Source organism: Episyrphus balteatus, chromosome 1 (assembly GCF_945859705.1).
Source record: "Episyrphus balteatus chromosome 1, idEpiBalt1.1, whole genome shotgun sequence".
Lineage (NCBI taxonomy): Eukaryota > Metazoa > Arthropoda > Insecta > Diptera > Syrphidae > Episyrphus > Episyrphus balteatus.
The window spans coordinates 102,921,048-102,934,984 of NC_079134.1; the positions used below are offsets into that span (position 1 = coordinate 102,921,048).

At 29.5% G+C, this 13,937-nt stretch overlaps 1 protein-coding gene across 1 annotated transcript in view; it reads left to right on the top strand.

The window, feature by feature from the left end:
* The window catches only part of LOC129907148 (protein lin-54 homolog), a 37,910-nt gene extending 33,405 nt beyond the window's left edge, over positions 1 to 4,505 (top strand). Inside the window, exons 4-5 of the mRNA XM_055983217.1 lie at positions 3,586 to 3,728; positions 3,790 to 4,505. Coding sequence (XP_055839192.1) covers positions 3,586 to 3,728; positions 3,790 to 4,160 — 514 coding nt within the window. The 3' untranslated portion in view covers positions 4,161 to 4,505. The remainder of the gene's footprint in view (positions 1 to 3,585; positions 3,729 to 3,789) is intronic.
* Positions 4,506 to 13,937: the final 9,432 nt, after the last annotated feature.

The window sequence follows — 13,937 nt, forward strand, 5'->3', positions numbered from 1 at the left end:
AAAAAAAAAAAAAAATGAAATAAATAAAAGGTTTGTTGTTGTTTTAAAATGTTTCATCACTTTTGTGCACGATCTACAAAAAGTCCACCATACCTTTCCTCGGCAGTTTCTTCTGTCACAAATAGAAAATAAATTATCTTATATATAAGATTACTATTTAAATATTATTCTCGCAAGAAATTCGATTTCGAACTAATATATTTCATTCATAGCTTTCCCTTTCACCCATAGGAAAAGCATTTTTGTAATTTCCCCAATATACCTACCCGAAAAAATAGTAATGTGTTTAAAAAACAATCATCCGAAATCGCACTATTGCATATTTTTTAAGGATATGTCTCTATTACGCATCTATGTACCTGCACAAATCAACTGGACATTCCCGCCTACCACATTTGTATTGTTACCTGACGACTAATTACTTTTTTATTTACTCACTCATTGATAAATGATAAACCCTTTCTAAAACCATAACTGTAAATTAAACAATAACCGTAAAATTTGGAAGTGGTTGCTTTCATTGTTCAAACTGTTCATGATTTTTCGATCACGTTCGATCATTTTCGATCATTTCGATTATAGTCTAGTGTTTATGAACAGTCGATCTGTTTACGAGTAATTTTGTTCGTGGGTATTGAGGATCGAGTATACTCATGAGTTCAAACAATTTGTATGGTTTGAGTATTTTTGTTTATGAGTAAGATGATTTACGACACGAATATAGAGAGAAAACGATCGAGCACGAACGAACATTTTAAAAAACTGAAATTGTTCGAACATACTCATTTGGATCTCTTGCTAAGAATAAGAAGAAAACTTAATGTGAACTATATCCAGCAAGATTAAGATTTTAATCTTTAAAACTGGAACAAAGGTTTTGCCCGTGGCCTGGCTAGTGAATAAAGAAGAAGATTGGTTTATAATACAAATTCTATATACTACTGGAATCAGTAAAGTAAAAGAATAAGCACAATATATTTAATTGGACTTGTTAAATTATTGATTTAATATAGCTTTTTATGGCCTTTAGTCCAAACAAAAATTTTGGCGTTTCGTCCCGGTGGAGCTCACTTGGACTCATCAGTTGACTTATCGTGAGACACCTTGTCAATACGCAAATTTTGTTTTTATTCAGTTCAACTTACATAGATTTCTTAACGAAAACTTAATGTGAACTATATCCAGGGGGGTCATTCCGTAATTTTCAAAACGTTTATCGTCAAAACGTTTATCGTGGACGTAATCGTCCACAATTTGCTTCACGCAACTCAGCGAAATACGTTTCGTCTACGTTTTTTTCTTCGCTCAGTTTGACAGGTTTCAGAAATTCTCAAACTGCTTTAAATGTCATACTGACTCTGTCTGTCATTAAGAATAAGAAGGAGAAGATGCATCGTTGTTTTTATTGGTGTTGTTCCTTTTTTGTTTCTGTCATGAAATATTTTTTTTTTTTTTGTGCTGGTGGTGGTATGAACCCAAGGAAAAGGCAAAATAAACAAAGTTTTGTTTTGTTTCTTGTTCGCATTTTTCTTGTAAAAAAATTATTTTATATGCATGTTCTGTACATGTAAATATAATACCTACGTTTGTTAGGACGAAATCGAAATTTTAATTAACGATGTAAGTAACCAAAAATTAACCACCATATGATGTTTATTTTTCAATAACCAACCGACTCGAACCTAAAATTCAATTTGATCACAAACTTGAAATAATAAAAAAAAAAAACATTAAATTTGTCTATTTAGCTATTTAGCTATCGTCTAAACGTCAACGTTTTTGCGTGTACGTTTAGACGATTTTCGTCTTCCATGAAGGAAAAAAATTATAGCGAAAACGTGATCGTCCAAACGATTGACGTTTTCAATTTTACGTGAAGCAACTCTATCGTCCAAACGTTAACGTCTGACGATAATCGAGATACAGAATGACCCCCCAGCAAGATTAAGATTTTAATCATTAAAACTGGAACAAAGGTTTTGCCCGTGGCCTGGCTAGTGAATAAAGAAGAAGAAGATTGGTTTATAATACAAATTCTATATACTACTGGAATTAGGGACGAAACGCCAAAATTTTTGTTTGGACTAAAGTAGAGCTTACTCTTCTACTTTACTTTCTTCCCTCGTTTAAGCGATAAATGCAATTTTCTCACAATCTGACTTCAAACACAAAAAAAATATTTTGAAAACAACGGCAACACCTACAATATTTTAAAATACATTTTCAAAAAGCCAGAAGCTCATTCTTATCTCTTAAATTTAAATCCACTAAATTTAATGAAGATTTTTTGAAAAAATGGTCTCAAACTCAGAATTAAAAAAAAAAATGTTAAAAAAAATTTTTAAATGACTTTTTTCCAAACTTTTTCTAATAAAATATGAATTTATTTAAAAAAAAATTTTTATCAGTTGAATTCCGAAGAGGAAAAGGTAATATATATTACAGTTTAAAAAAAATTAAAAATTACTTCACTTTCAATGGGTTTTTTTTGATAAAAACTGAATTTTTGCATTGAAATAATTGATTTTCTCAAAGATTTTGGTAAATAAGAACTTTAAATTTTTGCTATTTAGCTTTTACGGGTTATTAAATTAATAAAAAATAAGTTAAATTTTTTTCCAAAACTTCTATTCAAGAAAGTTCATCGAAAATGAAATACTTTTTAATTTTTTTCATAAACCGTAATACATATAGACATTTCCTTTTATAATTTCAAATCATAATAAATGTGGCCAAAAAAAAAAAATGAAAAAAAAATGCATTTTATATTACGAATAAGTTTTAAAAACCACATGTTAAAATTTTTTCAATAATTTTTTTTTTCAAAAATCTGAGTTGAGTTACCATTCTTTCAAAAGCCCTTAATTCAATTAACTTAATTTTAATTTTACAAATATGACTAAGTTTCTAGCTCTACGATGAAAGATTGTCCCTCACTCCCATATATTTTTTTTCCTTGAATTTCCTAGACAATCTTTTGGCATCAATTAATTTATGAAATTTAAGAAAAAAATTTGAAACAAAATTTTTTTGTTCACAAAAATCTTCAATAAAATTTAAAAAATCAAAACGGCAACATCGGCAATTTTTAATCTATAGACTTTAAAGTATTGTTAATTTCCGACGTTTGAAAAAAAGATCTAAAAATCTAAGCTGTGCGGCCGGGTTCCCTAATATTGCCAATTTTTGAGCTTTAGTTACTCCACTATAAGGGCGTCTGGCAGAGGGAAGGCTGAAAAATAGGCTGAAAAATAGTCCTTTAAATTATCTACAATTTAAAAAAAATTAGCTCTCTACGACCCACACGAGCCGAGAAATTAGACAATTTTTTAAAGGCACCTCAGATATGTAAAAAAAAAAAAACATTAGAAGGCGAATAATTAAAATAAAACTAACTTCAAAACAGCTTTGAATCTACATAGCTAAACATCGAAGAATTTAAAAAGTAAATATATGTTCAAATACCTACATGATTTAAATTTTGTTCTCAGCATGCCAGCTTTTTTCAAAATCATTTCACTTTAAAATGTACATAAACAAAAAAGTAGTAGGCTAATCAATAATTTTTTTAAATTTTGAACTTAGACCTAAAATCACAGCTGCAGCTAACGAAAGTGACCAACGATTGCACAATAAAGGTTGTAATTGCAAGAGATCAGGTTGCTTGAAAAACTACTGCGAATGCTATGAAGCGAAAATACCATGTTCATCTAATTGTAAATGTGTCGGTAAGTTTTCTTGCATTTTTTTTTATTTTGTTTACTTTACTATACAAATTTTTAATTTAAGGCTGCCGAAATGTAGATGACCATCCTGACCTTGACATGGATACAAAGAAGTGTGCAATCTCCACAAATAATACGAGCAACAGAGGCAAAAGAACCTACGAAATGATTACACCAAAAGCCCAGAGTTCATCTGTGTTAACACCGGCTGTAACAGCTTCAATGGTGGCGGCAAGTGGTCCTCCAGCAGAAAAACAACCATGTAATTTCATTACTCAAGAAGTAGTTGATGCAACAATACAATGTTTAATCGCCCAGGCAGATGAGTGCGAGAAAGGTGAACTTACACCCTATCAAACAGAAAAAATGGTCATGGAGGAGTTGGGCCGATGTCTTGTAGAAATAATTGACTTTTCAATTCGTAATACTGACTAAAATAAATAATTATTACAAAAGGTCAAAAAATCTTAATGTAACTAATCAATATATATGTTTATGTAATATGTTATGTAAAATAACTAAAAACAATTTAACTTTGCAATTTATATTAGTATATAAAACTTCCATTATTTACATAGTTTTAATCCAAAATAATGGATGTCTAGCTCCAATTTTACTTGATGTTTTTATTTAAATCTTTTCAAAAGAAAAAAATAATTAATATTGTAATTAAATACAATGATTTAATTGTTTCTGTGTAGGATGACAGTTTGTAACATGCGTGGATATTAAATAATCAGAACAATTAAGTTAGAAATAAAATTGACATTCTTTAAACTATTCTTTTTCTGTTGATTTCTCTTGCTCTTACAAATTATATTTATTCTTAAATGCAATATTACTTAGCATAAACAAATCTGATAGAATGACCCTGCTTTGAGAGCTAAAAAAAAAAAACAAATTAGTGCTGCACTTAACAATTCACTCAATTTTTATTGCGTTTATCAACAGATGCATACGTATTGATTCTTTTCCATTAATATACACTAGCTAGTATTGGACTCCCTACAAAGTGTTACAGCTTTTGGGACTCTACTGACGATGTTCACATTGTCCTCACTCCGCCGACCCATTTTTACAATTCTGTGAATCTAAAGGTTTTAAATGAGTTTAAAGGACAGTGGAAATCTGGCGCTCAGACCAATATCTATGAGTCATAATCGTTGTGAAGGTATTTTTGCGTAGATTCTTTTTATGGCGACAAGTCGTCGAGTATTGGTTTAGCGTAAGTATACGCCGTTGCAAACCTATGCCAATACGGCCAATCAATAGTCAGGCGACGAAGTCCCAATTCACTGTGGGAAAAATGTTACGGCCCAAATAAGTAAAAAACACATAAAAAAGCTTTAATTACAAAATTATAAATTTTTGAAACAGTGTCGCTCACTTGAATAACACACCATTTTTTTTTTAGATATAAGTCCATATAATTCCTGTCTCATATTACAAAACTATTCAATATTTTACTATTTGGTATGTCCCTTTATGCACTCTCTCTGTGACCGAGATCATTAATTTTCAATGAACCGGTAGTTAAATTTTGCAATTTTTTGTGGAACAACTCCGAAAAATGTGCTCCTATTTTGGCTCACTTGAATAGCACACCTCTTTTTTTAGTTTTCGTGTGCAAATCAAAAGGTAGATATGCAAAAATGTCTTTTAGTTATTTAAAGCTGATTTTAGTTTAAGCGGGTCCCACGAAATAATTGGTAGAGGAAGAAAAAGCGAAAATCCAGAGTGTCAGCCGTCTATTCGCTCAAAAGATAAATCCAACAAATTCGGAAAATGTTTTCAATATTTTTTATCGCAATGAGTTCAACTGTAAAAAAAATATGAAAGGGTGAACAATTTTTTTTCAATTTCAATTTAGTTTATTGAACTTGTCATTTACAATTGACTTAAGTTAAAATAAAAGGTTGGCACAGAGGGGGCCTAACCTTATACAATGAATAAGTTTTAAAATATAAATAAATATTATACATGGATTTACTTAATTTAAAAAGTCAGCTGACTAGGTTGTCCTCGGGGTGTTCAGACCCGGGTGTCCAATTGTTGGGTTGGTTGAGTTGGATTAGTTTGGTGACAGTTTGTGCTGTTACTGCAGCTGACAGAAGAGCGATTTTACGACTCGCGTCAATCTTACGACTCTGCCGCCAAAATTAATTATTAAATCCAAAGCTATGGGCGAATATTATTATTTTTTAACTCAATATTAAAAAGGAATTCAAGAATAACATGGTAAAATTTTGTTCGAAAATATTGAAAAATGGCGCCGTTATAATGGTCGCCACGGAGTGCCTACACACGACACGCGCAGTCTCTGTCTAGTAATACAAAATCTAATTATTTTTAAGTAGTGTGACTACAATGTAGCGTAGCCGTTTTCGTTTTGGACAGTTATGGCGTTTTTAATTGGCAATCTGGAAGCAAAAAAAAGCAATCTTAATGCGTTCAATTGGGCAAAACTGACAGTTCTGATTCTGAAAAAAAGAGAATTTCTCTTCTGGTTTTAAAAACAGAATCAGAAGCAGAATCACTCACACACTCATAGTTTTAAATGTCAGCAGTAGAAAATGTTTGCAGCACAAAAACAAATGAAGTTTGGCGCGAATACACATATGTGTGGCACATGTTAAACTCAACCAATACATTAACACCAAACTTCAGATTCTTCGGAATAAAAAAAAACTGTTCAATTGGGATTCCGAATCGAAGAACAATTCCGGATTGCCAATTAAAAACGCCATTAGAAAAATTATGGTGAGCCGTCAAACATTTTTTTTTTTTTCATTTTATACCAAAATTTTTCAAGCAAAAACATTAATAAAAACAATACTAATTCAGCTATCAAAAAGATCCTACGCTACATTGTAGATAGGTATTAGGTGTCATCGAGATATTTGAAATCAAAACAATTTAGGTATTAAAAACAACAACAACAAAATTACCAAAGTTTTTTTCGAAAAATTAGAAATAAAAAAGTTTCCACGTTTGATTTTTAATATATCGAAAAAAAAAATTCAATATGGCTACCTACAAACGCTTAGAACACAAAAACGACGCAACTAATATTAATAGTTATAGCCTGGTACGCTGTTCGAGCTAAATTTTAGCCGAGATAAAATTCCCATACAAGTTATCGATACTTTGTATGGGACCAATTTTAGCTCGGCTAAAAATTTTCGATAATTTGTATGGGAGCTAAAATTAAGCGCGAGCAGCGTACCAGGATTATGACCCTAAAATGTAGCTAAGAATAAACAAATGATTTTTGGTTTTCTGTGAAAAATTTTTTTGAATCCAATGTCGAATTCCTTTCAACAACAAAAATCGAATTAAAATAGATCTCAATGCGTTTTTATAAAAAAAACCCATTGAAATTGAAGTATTTTTTTTTTTTCAAAAGTGTGATATATGTATATTACCTTTTCTGCTTCGGAATTCAACTGATAACATTTATGGCCAACTTTTTTTTTTTTAATAAATTCATATTTTATTAGAAAAAGTTTGAAAAAAAGTCATTTTAAACTTTTTTAATAAATTTTTATTTTAAATTCTTAGTTTGAGGAGATAAGAATGAGCTTTTGGCTTTTTAAAAATGTATTTTTAAATATTGTTGGGGTTGCCGTTGTTTTCAAAATATTTTTTTTTTTTTGTGTTTGAAGTCAGATTGTGAGAAAATTGCATTTATCGCTTAAACTATGGAAGATTCTCCCTTACTCCCATACATTTTTTTTCCTTAAATTGCCTCGAGAATCTTTTGCTATCATTTGTTTAGTGAAATTTAAGCAAAAAAATAGTTTTGTTAAAAAAAATTTAATTTTAATTTTAAAAAACAATACGGCAACATCGGCAATTTTTAATTTATAGACTTTAAAGTATTTTTATTTACCTATGTTAGAAAAAAAGATCAACAAAATAAGAGCTGTTCGGCTGGGTTCCCTAATAATTTGCTTTAGTTACTCCACTATAAAGGGATAATTCAAAATTAATTTTAGAAAAATGAACAAAAAAAAAATTTCAGGGTGGCCAGGCCCCTTAAGAAGAGATTTGCTTTACTTTTTGTTTTTATAATCTGCGCGCACTAAAGGGGTTTTGGGTACCCTTAATATGTATCAACACAGTGCGAGCGTTAGGAAAAGAGGGAGGGGTTTATAAGGAGAAACCGATGCACATTAGTTTTAAAGTTCTGGACATTAAAATGGGAGGGAAAAACTGAGCCGGGTAATGCGTCCGAAATTGGGCTCAAGTGTAAACTGATGGGCATTCCTTGAAGTACGAGTATCACGGTTGAATTGTTTAAGGGGAGGAATGCAGCTAGCTATTTCATTATAGGTACCTATAAAATAAGGACAGGCATGATACATTCCGGCGGTGCTCAAGGGGTGGGATTGTACCGGTAATGGACCTATCACCAATCATTTTAAAAGCTCTATTTTGAATTCTACCCAAATAACTCAAGTGGGTCTTAGGAGCACCTGCCCAGATATGGGAGTTATACTCGAGTTTTGGACGAATATATGCTTTACTTTGAAAAATTAACATTGTGATAAGTAAATTTGAGCCATTACCTACTTAAATTATTTCGTTTAAAACAAACATTTTTTAGCGTATTTTAAATATCATAAGTGGGAGTTAAGGTCACATGAACTTTAAAATTGAATTATGATTGAATTAAAATTGGATAATCAATCGCTCCACTTAAAATCAAAATATTTTTTTTTTAATTTTTTTCTTCGTTAAAAGTGGGAACGTTTTCTACAACACGTAACTTAACTTAAAGAAAGAAAGAAAAATTACTTGATAATTTAGTTCAATCTGATTTTTTTCAAGAAAAAATATCAAACAAAGAAAAGCGTTTAAAAGGGTATTTTTGCAGAGATAATAATTTTATTATTTTTTTTTTCCAAAGTAAAATTTCGTGCTTCATTTCACTTTTTTGTTCCCAAGGTTCTTAAAAACTAAGATTTTTTTTGAAAAAAATCAAGCTGGTAATATTTGACTTGAGCTTTTTATTAGGTACTTTTTATTTTGATGAATTATATTGATAAATGCAGAAGTAACAGTTACAGCTGTTCTCTGTTCAAACATAGCAAAGCATTGGTTCCGATTGATTTTTTTCTATACAAAAAAAAACAATGTTTAAATTTTCAAAATAGCTTTACTCCGTAATTAGTTCAGTCAATGGGGAAAAATCCGACAAAAGTTGTGACGCCAGATAAGTTTGGATGCAGTATTGAAGAGGGGTTTATCCTGAGTATAAATCTCATGTCGTTTTTTTTTCACTCTATTAAGGAGTAGGGTAGACGTACCACGTACCTATTTCCGAACAGCTCCAGTAGCCGAACACTTTTCTTATGTACATGGTGTTGACAAGTTCAAATATTGAATTACTTTTAAAAAAGATTGATAAACTAAAATTTGATATGCAGTGTTCAAATGTGCCCCGTGTTCAAAAGAGCCCCGTGTTCAAAAGTGCCCCGTGTTCAAAAGTGCCCACTCTCCCCTATATTTAGTTTCTTATTTCGTAAATTTCGTCAAAAGTCTCATATTTACCATACAAATTTTGTATCCACTAACTATAACTCCCATTTTGCCTTTGGGTGAACATAAAGTATATGAGGCTAAATTATATCGTAGAAAAATGTATCTTTACGAATATCCAACATGTGGGTGAAATGAATAGGGAAGTTTCACGTCCTGGTGAGTTATACTATGTAAATAAACAACATTCTGATTAGGATTCTGGTTTGGATAAATACCTAAAAATCCCCGTTTTTCCCAACCATGGGCATATTGCATGCTTAGTTTTGAAATATGAGCAATGAGCATTTAAATTGTGAAGACCTTCAGAAAATTCGTTATAATTGATCTGCCCCGCCGTTTTATCCTTTAGTGATTGCAAACAAGTAACAAGCTACCTCTTCAGTTACATTAAATTCATCATCAACGCTCTCTGCTGCAATCTGCATACACTAAGAAAAAATTCTTCATACTTCTGAACCGTCAAAATATAATTATATCGCGGGCCCATCACAAATACTTACCTATTCAGTTTAAGGAGAGATTCTTTAGGTTTTAAATTGTGGCAAAAGTTTCGATTTTGATAGTTGTCTATTTCTCTTAAGTCATTTCCAAATTTTGATTACACGATTTTTGAAAGAAAAATGGGGGCGACTTTCCATTAAGGGCGCACACCTAGAGCTTTGATTTTTTTTAACAGTGGGCTTAGGGTCTCAATAGAATAGCTTCAAAATATTAAGGTGAAGAAACCCCTGATTAAAAAAATATTTAAATTTTCTCATACAAAATGTATGCAAATGACGACCAAGCAGGGGGGTTGCACGGGAGCAACATGCCCCCATACCCATCGCACTTTTAAACGCCTTGAACTCCATACATATACCATAATTTTAAAATTCGCGCGAATTTTAAAATTATGGTATAGGTATGAAGCTGAAGGCTTATAAAAGTGAGATGGGTATTGGGCTCACTATAGGATTTGGGATGGGGACAAGGTTGGGTATGTAAAAAGAACTGCAAAAAAAAAGTGGTTCTTCGCGGTCGTCATTTGCATACATTATATGAAATTTAAAAATGAATTAAAAATATAAATACACGTTTCCTAACATTAAAATTGTTATTTTTATTTATTAATCTTTCAAATAAAAATATTCGCGTAGTAAAATTCGTGCGCCCCTAAAGGAAAGTTGAACCGAAAAATGTTCTTACTTTTACGAAATATATGTAATATCAAGAAAACCATGTAAATTGTTTGTAGCTCGTTTCACCAACAATAGTTTTATTTATTCAATTTAACTTCATTTTTTTAAACAATTCTATTTACTTAGTATTACTAAATAATATATTTTATTTCTTATATTACGCATATTTTCATAAAAGAATTTTCTTTAAACCAACTCTCCATAATTTAGGATTATTTTTGTATGTATATTTATGTAGGTAATTTTATTTGGCATATTAAATACCTATTTTTTTTATTGAAAAATCTCTTACATACTAAAGCTGAAAACAAATTATTACATTGTTCTACATAATATTGCTTATTTATATTTTTATATATTATGTATAAATATTTTGTTAGTACATTTTGACTATCATGCTCATGTTTTCTTTCTTTTTGTTCGCTTGCTTTGAATATAAACCATGTACATGTATAGTACATACACCACTATACAACGTTAGTTTTATCTGACAAAATTGTTCAATTTCTCTCTTTTTACTTCTCATAAAAAAAAAGTTAAACAAAAGATAAAAGCGAGATCAGATTAGACTCATACTATGAAGCTGATATTCATTAATTTGAACATTTTGGAGTACCAATAAATTATATAGGTACCTATACTTACTCAAGTAAGTAAGTACAATTTTAGGACTTTTCAAATTCGCCGAATATGGATATACATATTAATAAACTGAATGAAAAATTTTAATTACTTTCCAAAAGTTATACCAACATGCTGCGCACGATTAAACCATAATGAAGAGTAAGAATAATTTGTTTTAAAAATTATTTTAGTGATCGATTAACTTTAAATTTTTGGAGTCAGAAAAGTATCTCATCTTTCAAATTATTTCTTTATATACAACTAGCTCGAAAAAAACCCTAAATGACCTTATATAAGGATTTTGGAGGTCTAAAAAGTTATATGTATAACATTTATATATGATAAATTATGAATCATGATTGTTTCAAAAATTGGTCACAATATATACATATCATTAATTATGAATACTGATTGTTTCAAAAATTGGTCACATCGTAAGCATTTTATACATAATGTCTTATATATATAGCAAAAGTTTCATAAGATATGATAAACAATGAATAATGATTGTTTTAAAAATTGGTCGCATTAAGTAGTTTAAAAAAAAATATTTTGTTTTTGAACAACGAGACAAATACAACTATAGGTACATTACATATATATTTTTGTTACCATACAAACATTTTTATTTTAAAATGTAAAAAATTATGTAAGTCATAATGTAGGTATATTTATTTTAAAGTGTTATCCTGTGGTACAATATACATTTTATAAAGTTTTCCTTATTTTTACTGGAAATTGTTAGTTTTAATAGTGTTATGTTTGACCCCATACCAGCTTTTAAAAGTGACAGCAATAAAGATATAATAGGTATGTATGTATTTCTTTTTGATAAATGTATATAAACTCATATGTTACTTAACTATGTATGTATTATTGTGTAATATTTTTAGTAGGCAATATTTTATGTAACTTGTTTTCTTTTATGTGTAGGTATATATGTTTGAAAAACGTATATTTCTTTATTGTTATTGTCCTAACTCACACAATAACTCTACGGAAGATTTTCCGATTGAAGATTTTTATGCAATAAACATAAATAAAATATGTAAAATTATTTGGCTTTTTTAATTAATTCAAAGTCTTGTAATTACCACACAAATTAAAACTGATTTCAAGTAATACCCTGTACAACGCTTTTGTATAATAATACATATATATTTTTTAGGGAGGTCTTACAAAGATATACATAGGTATTGTATAATGCTTATATAGATTATACTGTGTAAAATACAATTTGTAGTTTTTTTTTAAAATATTATAATACTAAAATAGAAGCTAGCTTATATGATTTTTATTGAAAATGCAATACGAAATATACAATATTAAACTTGATTTTAATTATCATAATGACAGAAGCTAGTTATTGAGTTGTTATATTATGTTGTTTGTATTATAAAACTTCATTTTCTTGATTGAGTTTGCAATTCTCATAAGAAACAAACATCTAAGAGAATAAGCTTAAGCAAATATGTAAACTATTAATATCCTAGTTTGAACTTCTTAAGTTCTACTTTTGTATATGCACTTTTACATAATATAATTTGTTTGCGTATTTTATAAATAACTATTATAAAGAAAAAATATTGCTGTATTATTTTATTTTACAATCAATTTATCTCGTATATAACTGGTAGCTATAAGATATTATTATTTATTATTGCATTAATACAAAAATTCTTGCCAAACGAAATGTTTATGGTTGAACTGTTTATTCTTTTATTTTTTATATTGATGCAAGAACAAGTAATTAAATGAAACGGACATCTACACATTTTAACGAATAAATTAAATTAAAGTGCAAACATTAATAAAGATAGGTACAGTTACATATAAGGCCATCTACACATACCCTCGCAGGCTGACCTCTTTAAAAACTTGTCTCCAATTAGGTATATACATTAGGGCGTTCGTTATTTAGGTTTTTTTTGAAATTTTTCTCTTAAATTTCTCTTAATTTTTTCAGATTTTTATTTTGACATTATTTTTCTTTAAATAGGTATGTATGTGTTGACTTATAAGGCCATTTTTTTTTATATAAACTTAAATCAAAAATGTTTGATGAGGTTCTTGTCTACATTAAACAACGTTTTCAAAAAGGTATAAATCATTTTTCTAGGACCAGGTGTTCAGTCAGGGCATGCATGGCTTTTAGGTCTATTAAAGCAAGCATAAATGAAATAGCATGAAAAATAAAATAGTACTAAAAAAACATCCATGTCTTGGCAAAACCCCTGGTCCTAGAAAAATGGTTTATACCTTTTTGAAAACGTTGTTCAATGTAGACAAAAATCAAAAAATGGCCCTATAAGCCCTATAACACATACATACCTATTTCAAAAAATAAAAAAACTTTAACCCTCTTGGGGCGCCATCTAGTGTCAAAATAAAAATCTGAAAAAATTAGACGATTTTTTTATTATTTAGAAACAGTTTTTCCAGTTAGGAACTTTCGGAAAATACCTAAATAACGACTGCCCTAATATACATACATAAGACGTTTTTCGTTCAGAACGAAGCTCTGCACGAAATTGATTTGAAAGCAATTTATCGTTCAATAAATCATATTCGGCACATTTTTTATGTTGAGATCTATTTTAATTTTTTTTTAATTTGACATTAACTACATATATATCCAGTTGCGTTCGCGCCTTTACTCCATAGTACTCCTTGTTTTAATATTGAAAATCATTTGATAAATATTTGAATTTATCCGAAATATTAATTCAGAAAATATAGGGTTTTAAGTTTTTTTTTGTTAAAATTAACACTGTCTCAACAACGCGTAAATAACTTGCAGCCATTCAAGTTTTCGCGAAGATCCTACAAAGTCATCCATTTTAACTGCATACAATTAAATAAA